General features: G+C 37.2%; 2 protein-coding genes and 1 pseudogene across 2 annotated transcripts in view; all 3 read left to right on the forward strand.

Moving 5' to 3' along the window:
- The window catches only part of LOC111499583 (UDP-glycosyltransferase 84B2-like), a 2,451-nt gene extending 1,769 nt beyond the window's left edge, over positions 1-682 (forward strand). Inside the window, exon 2 of the mRNA XM_023151175.1 lies at positions 244-682. Coding sequence (XP_023006943.1) covers positions 244-642 — 399 coding nt within the window. The 3' untranslated portion in view covers positions 643-682. The remainder of the gene's footprint in view (positions 1-243) is intronic.
- A 3,115-nt stretch (positions 683-3,797) lies between these two features.
- Positions 3,798-5,850, forward strand: LOC111499500 (annotated as a pseudogene).
- Positions 5,851-12,805: 6,955 nt separating this feature from the next.
- The window catches only part of LOC111499582 (probable cadmium/zinc-transporting ATPase HMA1, chloroplastic), a 13,563-nt gene continuing 11,025 nt past the window's right edge, over positions 12,806-15,343 (forward strand). The window contains exons 1-3 of the mRNA XM_023151174.1: positions 12,806-13,511; positions 14,013-14,163; positions 14,245-14,429. Of these exons, the coding sequence (XP_023006942.1) occupies positions 13,032-13,511; positions 14,013-14,163; positions 14,245-14,429 (816 nt within the window). The 5' untranslated portion in view covers positions 12,806-13,031. The remainder of the gene's footprint in view (positions 13,512-14,012; positions 14,164-14,244; positions 14,430-15,343) is intronic.

The raw sequence follows: 15,343 nt of genomic DNA on the forward strand, positions 1-15,343 counted from the left end.
TTTTTTTTTTTTTTTTTTTTTTTTTTTTTTTTTTTTTTTTTTTTTGAAAAAGAAAAATGGGAAAGAGAAAATAAAATAAAATAAAATAAAATAAAATACCAATGGATTAAACCACTAATGATTATAACTACCTGTTTTGGAAAAAGCTTAAAAGCAAATGCATGTATTAGAGGTTATGTTCAAAATGTACAATATCATATCATTATGGAAAGTCGTGTTCATCTTATAGTATTTTGTATTCAGGTTCTCAAGCACAAAGCAGTGGGTTACTTCATGACTCATTGCGGGTGGAACTCAACGCTAGAGACGGTTGTCGCCGGGGTTCCGGTGATAGCATTTCCGGAGTGGGCGGATCAACCTACGAATGCTAGATTGTTGACGGATGTTTTCAAGATGGGTGTGAGAATAAGGAAGGGAGATGAGGGAATTGTTAGTTCAAAAGAGGTGAAGAGATGCATATGGGAGATGACCGACGGCCCAAAAGCGAAGGCAATGGCAAAAAGGGCGGTTGAGCTGATGGAGGCGGGCAAAAGAGCGGTGGAGGACGGTGGTTCTTCTCATCGGAATCTTGATCTTTTTATAGCTGACATTGTTGGCAAAAAGGACACGACAAAAGTGCATGCAAATCTTGAGATTGCATGAACATGCATGTTTTATTTTATCTACAATAGTCATATGAGAACAAAAGGAAATGCCAACTCAAATTGAAATTAATATGAAATTATTATATAACTACTCATGTGAGAAAGTTTAATCATCACTTACCTGTCACATTTCTCTATTAATCAATTAATAATTAATGATTAATTTTAGTTTAAAAACTATTCAAAATCATTTATCAAATATTGGACTAAATGCATCCATTTAAGACTTAAAAGATATTAAATACATATTAAATATTAATTTCTAAATTTAGTATAAAAAGTTAGAATTTCATTTTTATTAAAAAATATGAATTATGTACTGAGACAGAAGTTCTTAATATGGTGGAATACCTCCGTCTAGGTTATTACAAACTTCGAGGGACAAGTTAAGTCAATCTCAGAAATATGATAGAACATCGGCTAAGGCCAACCAAGTAAGCAACCATACTATCGGTATGATTAAAAGATTTGTGTTATGCATGATGACACATGCCCAATGGTCGCGCACGTGTCATATGTTTGATATGTGTATTGTGTTTATGATATCGTATGTTGAATGATATGATATGTTTAACAATATAATATGATATGTTGCATATGAACTGATGTGTAGTTCAGTATGACATGTTGTAATGATATGATATGAGTTGATATATAATATGTCCACATATACTTAGTAACATTAAAATACAAATGGATGTCACATTATGCCTTGATTAATTATGAGAAGATATAAAGTGTCATGATATACTGTATGTAACGACCCAAATTTTTTTACTTAATTTAAGGTTACTGCTGTATATATATCATAAACATTAAATGCAGACATACATCATTTAAACAGACTGGCTACCGCTCATTGTGTTGTTTCGTAGTGTTCAATTAAGTGTAAGTTCATTTTGCAAATCATGTTTGATTACATTAGAAGCACTCTACAAGGTGTAGTATGTATAATTCTATTTCTGGGTGTTTGACTTCTGATGTTATTAGTAGGGGTGTATATGGTCTGGTTGGGTTGTGTTGAGGGATTTTTTTGACCCAAAAGTTAGAGTTGGTTGGATTGGTAATCCAACCCAACCAAAAACTTTTCACGACCCAACCCCTATTTTCGGGTTGAGTTGTCATTTTTTTTAGTTTTATTTATCCACACTTTTTAATTATTTGGATATAATCTTACATTAAATACAATAAAAATTATTAATTTAAAGGTACCGTAATTTAGAATATGCCTTTTATTATTTTTATATAAATAATAAAAAAAATACATTATAATTTAGAATATTTATTATTTTTAATTATATATATATACAAAGAAATTAAACAAAATAATAAAAGGAAACATGTACTAAACTCGAGCATAAATGTCTTTATACTGGCCAACCAATTAATTTGGGAAGGATTTTTAATATATTTTATATATTTTTATTTGACTAAGTTCAATTCGAATGTTGTGTCCTACGAACTCGAAACCCAACTAATTCAGTTCGGGTTCAGAAAAATGAAACTAACCCTACCCGAAATGTTAATTCAACCCAACCCAACATTTATAGTTCAGGTTGGGTTGATCCAGCTTGTCGGGTTGTCGAGTTGAATGTACACTCCTAGTTATTAGCATTATGCATAATATTGAACATAAATACAAGGTTTAGAGAGTATGCGTAGAACTCATGCATTCGACTCGAGACTATAGGGTAAAAGAATTTTGAGTGTGATAAAAGAAAGCAAGGTAAATATTATATTACCAGTTAAATAAAGCTCTGTGGCGTGGCGTAACTGTGTATCATAATATTAATTTAAAGCTCTTTTTGTTTTGTTTTGTTTTAGAGCTTACTCCTAAATAATTATTGTTCAAACAAATTACTATTTTGCAAAGTCAATTGCATGCACTTGTCCACTACATTTATTATATATATAATATATATTAATTAGAGTAATAAAAATATATTTCATAAAAAGAAAGTTTATTAAAATCTAATAGTCTATAACGAGTCACGTTCACAAGCCTCAATCCCTCATCCACACTCATCTATGAGAACTATTCAACTCGGTTGTGGTTGGAGAATGCAAAGACACACAACATGAATGCGACCTATCATTTTAGAACCCTATTCCCTTAGGTGACTATCCTAACCGAGTCATCGAATGTTTATTACTACTCTTTACACTTCCATATGCGCGAATATAGACTCACCAGATAGTTCGCACACCTCTTAGGCCTCGTACTTGTCGGACTAGCGTCTCTGGTGCTGTTGTTGGACACCTAGAAGGAGTAGTGACCGTCGTAGTATCACGTTAAACATGACGATCATTTTCCTTTGCGTAATGTATGCGTTCGTACTCATAATAAGAGGAAAATATTTCGATGCATGTGACAGATGATTATGCACAACGTCCCGACATTTTTACATTAATTAAATCATGTAAGACAACCCCTTTAATTTTTCTTTCATATCATATCATTTTATAGCATAGCCTTTAAAACATATCTCGGAGTTGTGCATCATATCAAAACACTTTGTTGCATATTAGTCATGACATATATCATATCATTGATTATCTCATATCATATCATAAATATCTCATACATATCAAACATATGACACGTGCAGAGCAACGGGCACGTGTCACCATACATAAAACAAAATTCTAACCATGTCAATATTAAGGCCACTTACTTGGAGGGCCTTGGCCGACGTTCTATCTTATACTCAAATACGCTTGATTTTGTCCCTCGAAGTTTGTTCCAAAGTCCCAAGAGCATGATTGCATGTGTTTGCATTAGCATAACCGCTCCAGTGGGGTCACTTACTGACTATTCTTCAAAATACTCAAATTCTGTGTCATATCATTTTTCAAGTAAAGGCAAGGTGCCCATGTACGGATGACGACAACATCGCAAATAGAGACTATGGCACGTGCATAGAATAGTTGAATGTTTAAATTTCTAATCTTAGGTTATAATAGAACGTTTGCATTTTATTATTTAAATTATTTTATTTGTAATTTTTTTTGTTTTAATTTTAAATTTTAGTATTATGGTTTGAAACATGTAAGCCCTTGAAGTTTGAAGTGTTCTTAAAAAAAAAAAAAAAAAAAAAGCTATCAATACATAAACTCATCATTAACCATTTCCAACCCTTACATAGAAATTTCAGAAACAATGGCGCTCCATCAAAACATCCATGTTCTCATGGCCACACCAGCCGTACATAGCCATCTAAACCCCATGCTCAAGTTCGCCAAATGCCTCATCACAAAAGGCATTCACGTTACCATCGCCACCACCGAGCCAGCCCGCCACAGCATGCTCAAACACACTACAACCGCCGATGCCGACGCTACCAACCCGTCAATCCAATTCAAGTTCTTCTCCGACGGACTCGACCTCGACTTCGACCGTCACAGTAACTACGACTATTGGGTCCGTCGTAAGAACCAAGGGCTGCAAAAACTTATCAGACCTCATGGTCAAATTATCCCAACCCACAAAATTCTCTTGCCTAATCCTCCACCAATTCAATCCTTTTTTCATACACGTCGCCAAACAAAACAACCTCCCTTGCGTCGTGCTTTGGATCCATCCTTGTGCCCTCTACTCTATCTATTATCATTTCTTCAACAAACTCGACGATTTCACCATTTTACAAAACCCGAACGAACCTCTCCGATTACCCGGTCTGCTATTACTCGACTTCGATGACCTCCCTTCCTTCATCCTCCCCAACGCTCATCCCAGCCTCCAAAAACTCATCTCTGATTTTTTCACCTTTTTGGGCGACATGAAGTGGATTCTTGGGGATTCCTTTTACGAGCTGGAGGAGGAGGTTTTAGAGTCCATGAGCGGGGTTGTTCGGCCGATGGTTTTTCCGATCGGGCTGTTGGTGTCGCCGTTTTTATTGGGGAAGAAGGAGGAGAAGGAAGAGAGGGACTATGGGTTGAGCGTAGACGTGGGTGGCGGATGATTCTTGCTTGCAATGGCTCAATGGGCAGGATTTAGGGTTGGTTGTTTATGTGTCGTTTGGGAGTCTTATTGTTTTGTCTCAGGAGCAAATTGACAATATTGCTAACGGGTTGTTGATGAGTGGGAAGCCATTTCTTTGGGTGTTAAAGCGACCGTCCCCGAAGAAGAAGTCTACTGTTCGACTACCGGATGGGTTTCTTGAGGCTATAGCGGGAGAGGGCTTGTCGTGAATTGGTGCCCTCAAGAACAGGTTTGTTTAACACTGTTGAGGATTTTTGGGAGTGTGTCCCTAATTAGCTAATTTAGGGAATGATCATTGGTTTATAAGTGAGAGAATACATATCTACGAGCCTTTTGGTAAGCTCAAAGTAAAGCTTCCTAACATGGTATCAGAGTCATGCCCTAAACTTAGTCATGTCAATAGAATCCTCAAATATCGAACAAAGAATTGTGAACCTCGAAGGTGTAGTCAAAAGTGACTAAAGTGTCGAACAAAAGGTGTACTTTGTTCGAAGACTCTAGAGAAAGAAGTCGAGCCTTGATTAAGGGGAGGCATTCGAGAGCTCCATAAACCTCAGGAGAGGCTTATAGTGTACTTTGTTCAATAGGAGGATTGTTGAGGATTAGTGGGAGTGAGTTCCACATTGGCTAATTTAGGGAATGACAAACACATGATCCAAAATAAAGCCATGAGAGTTTATGCTCAAAGTAGACAATATCATACCATTGTGGAGAGTCATGATTACTAATAAACATCTTCTAAATGTTAATGTTTTGTTTGGTAACCATTACCAAATATAACTTTTTTCTTTGAAATGAGGGCTAATAAATTATGACTTGATGAAGTGAATATTTAGTGTTTTGTACGTGTATTCTTAACAAGGTTCTCAAGCACAAAGCCGTTGGTTGCTTCCTAACTCATTGTGGGTGGAGCTCAACGCTAGAGACGGTGGTTGCTGGAGTTCCAGTGATAGCATTTATCAACCTACGAATGCCAAATTGTTGACGGAGGTTTTCAAGATGGGTGTGAGGATGAGGAAGGGAGATGGTGGAATTGTTAGTTCAAAAGAGGTGGAGAGATGCATATGGGAGATGATCGACGGCCCGAACGCGAAGGCAATGGCGAAAAGGGTGGCTGAGCTGATGGAGGCGGGCAAAAGAGCGGTGGAGGACGGTGGTTCTTCTCATGGGAATCTTGATCTGTTTATAGCTGACATTGTTAGCAAAAATGCTGAGATTGCATGAACATGCATTTTCTTTTTTTGCGAAATAAGAAAATCCCTAACAAACCCTAATCCTTAAACACTTTCTAACGACTCCATGTCGACATTGTTAGGTTATGGAGTCTGCTCTCTTTTTTTATAGTTTGATGTTATAGTTGGTAAAGCTAAAGCTATATATAATAAAGTTATATCTGTCGGTAAAGCTATATATGATAAATAGCTATATATAATAGAGGGTTAAATCTGGTAAAGCTATATATAGTAAACTGAACCATATATATATCAAGTCCGGTAGAGCTTTGAAAATGTACTTTCTATATTCTCTGTAATTCTCCTTGCACTTTTCTCTATCATGTTCTTTGTGTTCATCTAGATAGAGCGTGTGCGTTGTTGTGCGACACTAACAACTGGTATCAGAGCTACGCAAAATTCACCACGATTTGTGAAGATGGAAAGTTCAAAGATTGAAATTGAGAAGTTTGATGGATCCGATTTCGGTTTCTGGAAGATGCAGATTGAAGATTATTTGTACCAGAAAGATCTTCACGAACATCTGTTGGGGGTGAAGCCGGATACCATGACCACGGAGTAATGGAAGCTCAAGGATCGAAAAGCCTTAGGGATGATCCGGTTGACGCTATCCAGAAACGTGGCTTTTAATATCATCAAGGAGAAGACAACGTCAGATCTGATGAAGGCGCTGTCGAATATGTACGAAAAACCGTCGGCTATGAACAAGGTGTATTTGATGCGAAGATTGTTCAACCTACAGATGTCTGAAGGTGGATCTGTTGTTGATCATATAAATGAATTCAATATGATCGTAAGTCAACTGAGTTCGGTGGAAATTAATTTCGAGGATGAAATTAAAACATTGATTTTGATGTCATCTTTACCCGAGTCGTGGGATACTGTTGTTGCCGCAATCAGCAGTTCGCGAGGATCTGATAAACTGAAGTTTGATAAAATTCGAGATGTAGTTCTTAGCGAAAGTACTCGCAAAAGAGAAATTGGAAATTCATCTAGTAGTGCTCTCAGTGTTGACCAACGGGGAAGAAGTAAACCGAAGAGCCCAAACAAAGGGCGATCAAAATCAAAGAACCGAGAAAAATCTCCAAATAGACCAAACGTAACGTGTTGGAATTGTGGAGAAAAAGTTCACTTTCGGACAGGTTGTACAAGACCAAAGAGGAAGCAGAATCACAAATCTGGAGATGACGATGATTCTATAAATTCATAAGAAGACATTGGGGATGCTCTAATCCTCAGCGTGGACAGTTCGATTGAATCGTAGATTTTGGATTCAGGTGCATCTTTTCATTTGTCTCCAAATAAAGAGTTGTTCAGGAGTTTCAATTCTGAAAATTTCGAGGTTTATCTTGCAGACAACAAAAATTTGGAGATTAAAGAAAAAGGAGATGTCTACATAAAAACTTCGGCAGAAAATCAGTGGACATTAAAGGATGTCAATTCCTGGTCTCAAAAGGAACCTGATCTCTATTGGTCAGTTAGACAGCATAGGTTATGAAACAAAGTTAGGGAAGAGTTCGTGGAAGGTTATGAAGGGTGCTACGGTGGTAGCACGTGACTCAAAATCTGGAACCTTATACACCACTGTAGGGTGTATGAATATAGCTGCTGTTACTGAGAGTGCTTCAAATTCAAGTCCATGACACAATAGACTCGAACATATGAGAGCAAAAGAAATGAAGAGGCTGGTTGCGAAAGGAGTTTTAGAAGGTCCGAAATTTGTTGATGTGGGTCGTTGTGAGAACTACGTTATGGGCAAACAGAAACGAGTTAGTTTCACAAAGGCTGCAAGAGAACCGAAGAAAGTGCGGCTGGAAATGGTCCATACAAACGTCTGGGGACCATCTCCAGTTTCATCACTTGGTGAATCAAGGTACTACGTCACCTTCATCGATGACTTTAGCAGGAAGGTATGGGTTTACTTTCTGAAACACAAGTCAGATGTGTTTACCATCTTCAAGAAGTGGAAAGCTGAAGTTGAAAATCAGACTGACTTGAAGATTAAATGCCTGAGGTCTGACAATGGAGGAGAGTACAACAAATCAGAGTTTATAACATTTTGTGCAGTTGAGGGAATTAGATTAATAAGAACAATTTTCGGTAAGGCAAGACAAAATGGTATTGCAGAAAGAATGAACAGAACATTGAATGAGCGAGCAAGAAGCATGAGGATTCACTCTAGACTACCAAAGACATTCTGGGCTGATGCTGTGAACACAGCAGCATATTTGATTAATAGAGGGCCGTCAGTACCCTTGAAATTCAAATTGCCCGAAGAAGTATGGACAGGAAAAGAACTCAAGTACTCTCACTTGAGAACTTTTGGTTGTACTGTGTATGTTCATGTTGATCCAGAGAAGAGAGATAAGCTTGATGTTAAGGCTGTGAAATGCTACTTCATAGGCTATGGCTCTGACATGTTCGGATACAGATTTTGGGATGAGAAAAATATGAAAATCCTAAGACACTGCGATGTGACCTTTGATGAAAATGTCATGTACAAGGACAGAGAGAAGATAAACTTTGAGACTACAAAGAAGTGGAAGTTGAACTTGAGTGGCAGGAAAATTCACGCAGTGATGTTACAACTGAAGCTCAAGAAACTCATGATCCTATTGCTGAAGAACCAGACGTGGAGCAAGTTGCACCTAAGCAGGTGTTGAGAAGATCATCCAGAACTATCAGAGCACCAGATAGATATTCAGCCTCATTACATTATCTGTTGCTGACTGACGAAGGAGAACCAGAGTCCTTTGATGAGGCCCTACATGTGGAAGATTCAACCAAGTGGGAGCAAGCCATGGATGATGAGCTCACTTGAAAAGAATAATATATGAATGCTGACTGAGTTTCCTACAGGAAAGAGAGCTCTGTTGAACAAATGGGTGTTCAGAATCAAGGTTCAACCAGATGGCAGAAGGAGGTTTAAGGCTCGGTTAGTAGTTAAAGGATATTTACAAAGAAAAGACATTGATTATGCTGAGATCTTTTCTCCAGTGGTGAAATTAACTACTATTTGAATTCTGCTGATTATTATTGCATCGGAGAATTTGCACCTTGAGCAAATGAATGTAAAAACGACGTTTTTACATGGAGATCTAGATGAGGAGATCTATATGCAACAACCAGAAGGGTTTGCAGCTCCAAGCAAGGAGCACATGGTGTGTAAGCTCAATAAGAGCTTGTATGGACTGAAACAAGCACCGAGACAATGGTACAAGAAGTTTGACTCCTTCATGTGCAAAAGTGGTTTCCAAAGGAGTGAAAAGGATCAGTGTTGCTACCTCAAGAAATACACTGATTCTTATGTGTTTCTACTCCTGTATGTGAATGATATACTAATTGCTGGATCAAGTATGAGGGAGATAAATCACCTGAAGGCAAGCTTGTCTTCAGTATTTGAGATGAAAGATTTAGGTGCAGCGAAGTAGATTCTTGGGATGAGGATTTCTCGAGATAGATCTGCTGGCACATTAAATCTATCCCAAGAGCAGTACATTGAGAAGATGTTGTCCAAATTCAAGATGAATAACGCTAAACCCAGGACTACCCCCTTGGCAAATCATATTAAATTGTCAAAGGGGCAATCTCCCAAGACAGTTGAGGAACGTGAGCACATGGCATCAGTTACGTACGCTTCTGCAGTTGGGAGTTTGATGTATGCTATGGTCTGCACTACTTCTGCAGTTGGGAGTTTGATGTATGCTATGGTCTGCACTAGACCTGACATAACACATGCAGTGGGAGTTGTTAGCAAGTACATGGCAAATCTAGGGAAGGAACATTGGGAAGCTGTGAAGTGGCTTCTGAGATATCTGAGAGGTACATCCAATACTTCACTTTGTTATGGCAATGACAAAGTAGTTTTGCAAGGTTTTGTGGATGCTGATCTGAGTGGAGATGTAGACTCCAGCAATAGCACATCTGGATATATCTACAATATAGATGGAACAGCAGTGAGTTGGATGTCCAAGCTTCAGAAATGTATTGCTCTTTCATCTACTGAAGCTGAGTACGTGGCCATAACTGAAGCTAGAAAGAAGATGATATGAATGACAGACTATCTAGAAGAATTAGGCCGGAAGAAGTGCAAGAAGATCCTTTATACAGATAGTCAGAGTGCCATAAAGTTGGTAAAAAACCTAGTCTATCATTCAAGGACAAACCACATTAGAAGACGACACCATTTCACTCGCAAGTTAGTGGAAGAAGGCGATATGTGTTTGGAGAAGATAGAGGGTGCAAAGAATAACATGTTGACAAAATGTGTGATGTTGGAAAATTAAGGTTATGCAAAGCCTTAATTGGTATGGTGTAGGATCCGTCTCCAAGTGGGAGAATGGTTAGATTATGGAGTCTGCTCTCTTATTTATAGTTTTGTCAAAATATAAGCTATATTTGGTAAAGCTATATATGGTAAAGCTATATATAGTAAAGCTATATATATATGGTAAATAACTATATATATAGTAGATGATTAAATCTGGTAAAGCTATATATAGTAAACTGAACCATATATATCCGTCGGTAAAGCTTTGAAAATATACTTTCTGTATCCCCTGTAATTCTCTCTTAATGTACATACGTGAAGTCATCAATAAAAAAAAACAAATCCTTTTAGCAAGAGTTCTCCTTGCACTTTTTTCTATCCTGTTCTTTGTGTTCATCTAAATCGAGCGTGTGCGTTGTTGTGCGACCTTAACAGACATTTCAGTTGATCCGGCTTGAGTCTGATATACTTGGACCCTTCCCTTCTAGTTTCAACTCCTCGGAAATGTTTAAGGTTAGCATGACTACTTTTAGCTCGTTTAAATTTTTTTGAGTCAAATTTAAATTATTTATGCATATTAGGCTCGTTATTTATATTATTAGGAATTAGTTAAAAAAAATTTTTTATGCAAAATTAGATTTAAATTATTAGAAATTATTAGAAGTAAGTTTAAATTATTTATGCAAAATTAGACTTAGCTACTCTAAATTATTATGAGCAATTTTTAATTATTTTATGCAAAATTAGGTTAGACAATTCAAACAGTAGAATTCTAATTCATGATGGCTGGACTCGTTAGGTATAATTAAATTTCAAAGAGCAGCATTAAAATAACATCAAGGAGTCATAGTAGCTTCGGTCTAGGCCAACAAAGTAAGTGGCCTTACTATGGGCTCGGTTGGAAGACTTGTCTTATGTATAATAACACGTGCCCAGTGACCCTTGCATGTGTCATGTACGTTTATATGATATTATGATGTATTATGATGATGATGTTGTAACGACCCTAGATTTTCTAGTAACCTAGAGTCGTTACCGTCATTATAACATAATCATTTTGTGCGGAAATAAGTGTTAAACTTAATCGTAGAGCATAAACTTCTTGTTTCCTTATAAAAGTAAAATTTTCATTACTATTTTAATCAAATATCAAAATGCATGAACATGTCTAAATGTTTTAAATTTATTCATTTTTTTTATTTTCCACGTAAGTAACGGTTCGTGGCTCGAATCCATCGAAAAGCGGGTCGTTACAGATTGGTATAAGAGCTCTAGGTTGATAGATTCTGTAGACTGTCTAGATAGAGTTCTAGAGTTCTCTATAGCCAGGCTCCACTACACACCGTCGCGACGTAGTAAATGCAGTTAACATGAAACTCGTATAGATTGATTTACTCATGTATCCGAACGGGTTATGATTTAATCTTAATGGTTTACATGATTAGACAATTTTAGAATGAGTAAGTACGACACGTAACCGAACTTGTTTGGTAAATGATCGGTTATGATGACATAGAAGAGATTTTCCACTACTTGAGGTAGAGGTAAAGAATCCAAGGGGCCAGCTCGGGGAGCGTTGGCCAAGGAACTCTGGGAAGAGGAACGCCTCACGTCGAGGTACCTAGGCAAGAGATGTCCCTGCATCTATTAAGATAATGAGAAATGTCATATCCTTGTTTTCCATATTGCAATTAGTAAATACCTAAACCAATGAGAATTTCTAAGCTAGTCGGAGGAGATGGTCGTGGTAATAGGAGTCCGAGATACTGACAGAGAGAAAACAAATGGACGTAGCACCATAGAACATCCACGTTAGAAGAGTTTCAAAAGTTGAACTTCCCTAGAGTATGATGTATAGTCTTAAGATCAATGTTTTTCTCTAAGGCCGGAACTAGCTTGTTGAGTGGATTTCAACAATAAGCACTATTAAGATTGTGAGTCCGATACGACACCTTAATGTCTAAGTATCACTGTATGGAAAAAATCGAGCCTAACCTACCTATATCTAAAATCACCTAATACCTCCTATCTTCCGCTACGCCTTGAGCTATGTATTAATTTTATTCTTCCATTTAACCTAATAGTTTTAAGGAAATTTATAAACTAACTTAATCTATAAATCATTTTTATTTGAAGACAGAGATATCCATGGAATAGGACGGGGACAGGAAGCCTTTCCCATCCCCACCACCTATTTCATCTACTATCTCTACGAAAATTCCTCATTTATTCTTGCAGGGATTGGAAAGAGATCTGTGCATGTAATTTTTATTTTTATTTTTATTTTTTTTGAAAGTTATTTTGAAGTTTCATATTTCAATATAATATTTATTAAAAAAGATCCTAATAAATTAAAATTTTTTTTGTGCTTTGAAAGATTTTCAAATCCAACTATTTATTAAAAAATTTAAAAATCAAATTTTTTTAATGATATCTAATTGGTAAAGTTTTTAATAGGTCTAATTAATCACTAAATTTAAATAAGATAAAAAAAATTATAATAAATTATATATTTAATAAGTACTAACATAATTTCTAAAAATTAAAAATTTATTATTACAACCTTATTTAATAATTAAAAAAAACAATAAAACGAATTAATTAATTTTTTAATATATCCATATATAATTTATATGACCAATCCCTTGCCCGACTCCATTCCCCATTCCATCGGAATTGTGAATCTCCACCCGATTTGGAGGGGTCCCTGGTGAAGTGGACATGTGGAAGTGAGATTATGATGCCAACATTGTGATGCCATCGTCGCAATTTGGAAGCAGCAATTTATTCAACGGACATTCAGTTCAATCTCAGGTCAAATCAAATTCTGTCTCCCAGTTTCCCTTTCCATATGAACTGAATTCAACTGCGCATGAACGCAAGATTTCTGGTCTCTTCACCATATGGGAACCCTCTCCTTCCCAATTGCGTCCTCCAAACCCCGCCTGTTACCGTCTCGGAGCCGAATTGCATTTTCAAACCCTTCTCTTCAACCATCTTTCCCTTCTTCTGCGTTTTCCGTTCCTAATTTTCCCTATCTCCACCTTCGGCGGCTTGTTCTCTGCGCCACAGCGGCAAATGATCATTCGAATCACGATGAACACCATCGTGTTCATTATCATCACCATGGTCACCACCATCACCATGGTCACCACCATTGCGATCATGATGCGGAGCTGACTGGGCCTCAGAGAGCGCTGATTGGATTCGCTAAAGCTATTAGATGGACGGACTTGGCGAATTATTTGAGGGAACATTTGCAATTATGTTGCTGCTCAATGGCTTTGTTTGTAGCTGCTGCTGTTTGCCCTTATTTGGTGCCGAAACCATTTGTGAAGCCTTGCCAAAATGCTCTCATTGCCATTGCTTTTCCTTTGGTCGGGGTATGGATCTTTTCCACTCCAACATTTTCTACTTTTTGCAATTGCTTGAATGAATGTGATTGTTGTAAATTTAGTCCTCAATCCCTTCTATATTTAAAACTTCTTGATGTTAATGTGGTTTTTATAATTCTGGAACTACTACGAGTTGTCAACGTATAATAAACTGTTGATTTGATACAGCTCTTAACTCGAAAATTTGGGTGTTCACCTGGTGATGGTTCAAATCAATTAATCGATTCACATGATTTAAGATGAAAGTATTGTTACGAGGACTATGAGGCTTGAGCGAAATCGTTGAATATTTGAAGAAAAGAGTGGAGATGGAAATGAAGCCTCAGTTTTACTTTTCTTTTCTTTTCCCCAAGCTTCTATTTTAAATTCTTTATCTATAAGACCTTTCTTTCTCCGGGGATAGCCTACCTTCCTTTTTGTTTCTCTATATATTATGATATTTCTTTATAAAAACTTGTTATATATCTAATTTATGCCATTGCTTGTTAGGTCTCCTCATCCCTTGATGCTTTAACTGATATTAGTGGAGGAAAAGTAAACATCCATGTACTTATGGCTCTTGCAGCCTTTGCATCCATCTTTATGGGGAACGCCTTGGAAGGAGGGGTATTGCTAGGCATGTTTAATTTGTCTCACATTGGTAAGAAATTCAATGCTAGCATAGCTGAATTACCTAGACTTGTTGTCGACCTTAACTTGACAATTTTAATGGTGATTGTAGCGGAAGAGTATTTTATAAGTCGTGCAATGATTGATGTCAAAGAGTTGAAGGAAAGTTATCCAGATTCTGCCCTTGTTTTAGATACAAATGAGGGTAAACTTCCAAATATTGCAGATTTGTCCTACAAGAAGGTGCCTGTCCATGATGTACAAGTGGACTCCTATCTATTGGTTGGTGCTGGTGAGGTATGTGATTTCAAATTTTTGCCATTACGATGAACAATTATCTAGAGAAAATGAATTAAGCACAATGCCTTCACAATATACAAAAGCTGTATTTTTCTTTTTAGTTCTTATTTTCAAGCTTATGAATATGCTTGAGGAAGAGGGATTTCTCAATTCTGATAAATGGCTTGTAATCTTTGTCATTGGATGTTGCTTTGAGAGAAGATGCACATTGGAGCTGATCATACTGATTTACATTGACATTGAGGCTACTCTTGACTATTCTTTTGAGGTAGTAGTTGGTTTGAGGGGAGCTAAACCTACCAATGACCGAAACCTGATACTGTGGAGTGACTATGGGTATGGGTGTGTCAAGAAAGGGGATGGGACTGTGCGAACAACTGATCAAAGATTTGTTTATTCTACCCTTCGATCGTGCTGAGGGTATCCCTGGGAGCACAATGGCTATCCATGCTGGGGTTATGAGCATAAGTTGGAAAAACATGATTATAAAATTTAAGATGGGGAGGGTGTGGTATCCTCAAAGGCGACCTGGGACAAGGGTTACTGGTGTTGCTAAACTTCATTTGTGCTGCTAAGGAAGTAATCACAACCAAGCAGCAAAACCTTAAGACATTCTAGGTATGAGAACCTTTATCTATTCTGTCCTCTTACAGATAAAAGGATTACGCCATTACTCTTTAAGCAGGTCATTTAACTCTCTTCTTGCATGTGACTTAACTTGGATTTTTATACTCTCTTCTTGGAGCTTCTTGGAGTGTAGATAATGCACTATCTTCCTTGGTCGCATCATGATACTTCTCTCTCTCGACCCTTGATATGGCCCAATAGGCGACACATGTGTGTTGCCACTTCTCTTGTCCGTAATGTGGAGTGACAACCTACTTTTTTTTTTTTTTTTTTTTTGTTTGAAA

This window comes from Cucurbita maxima, unplaced genomic scaffold (assembly GCF_002738345.1).
Source record: "Cucurbita maxima cultivar Rimu unplaced genomic scaffold, Cmax_1.0 Cma_Scf00027, whole genome shotgun sequence".
In the NCBI taxonomy this organism is placed as follows: domain Eukaryota; kingdom Viridiplantae; phylum Streptophyta; class Magnoliopsida; order Cucurbitales; family Cucurbitaceae; genus Cucurbita; species Cucurbita maxima.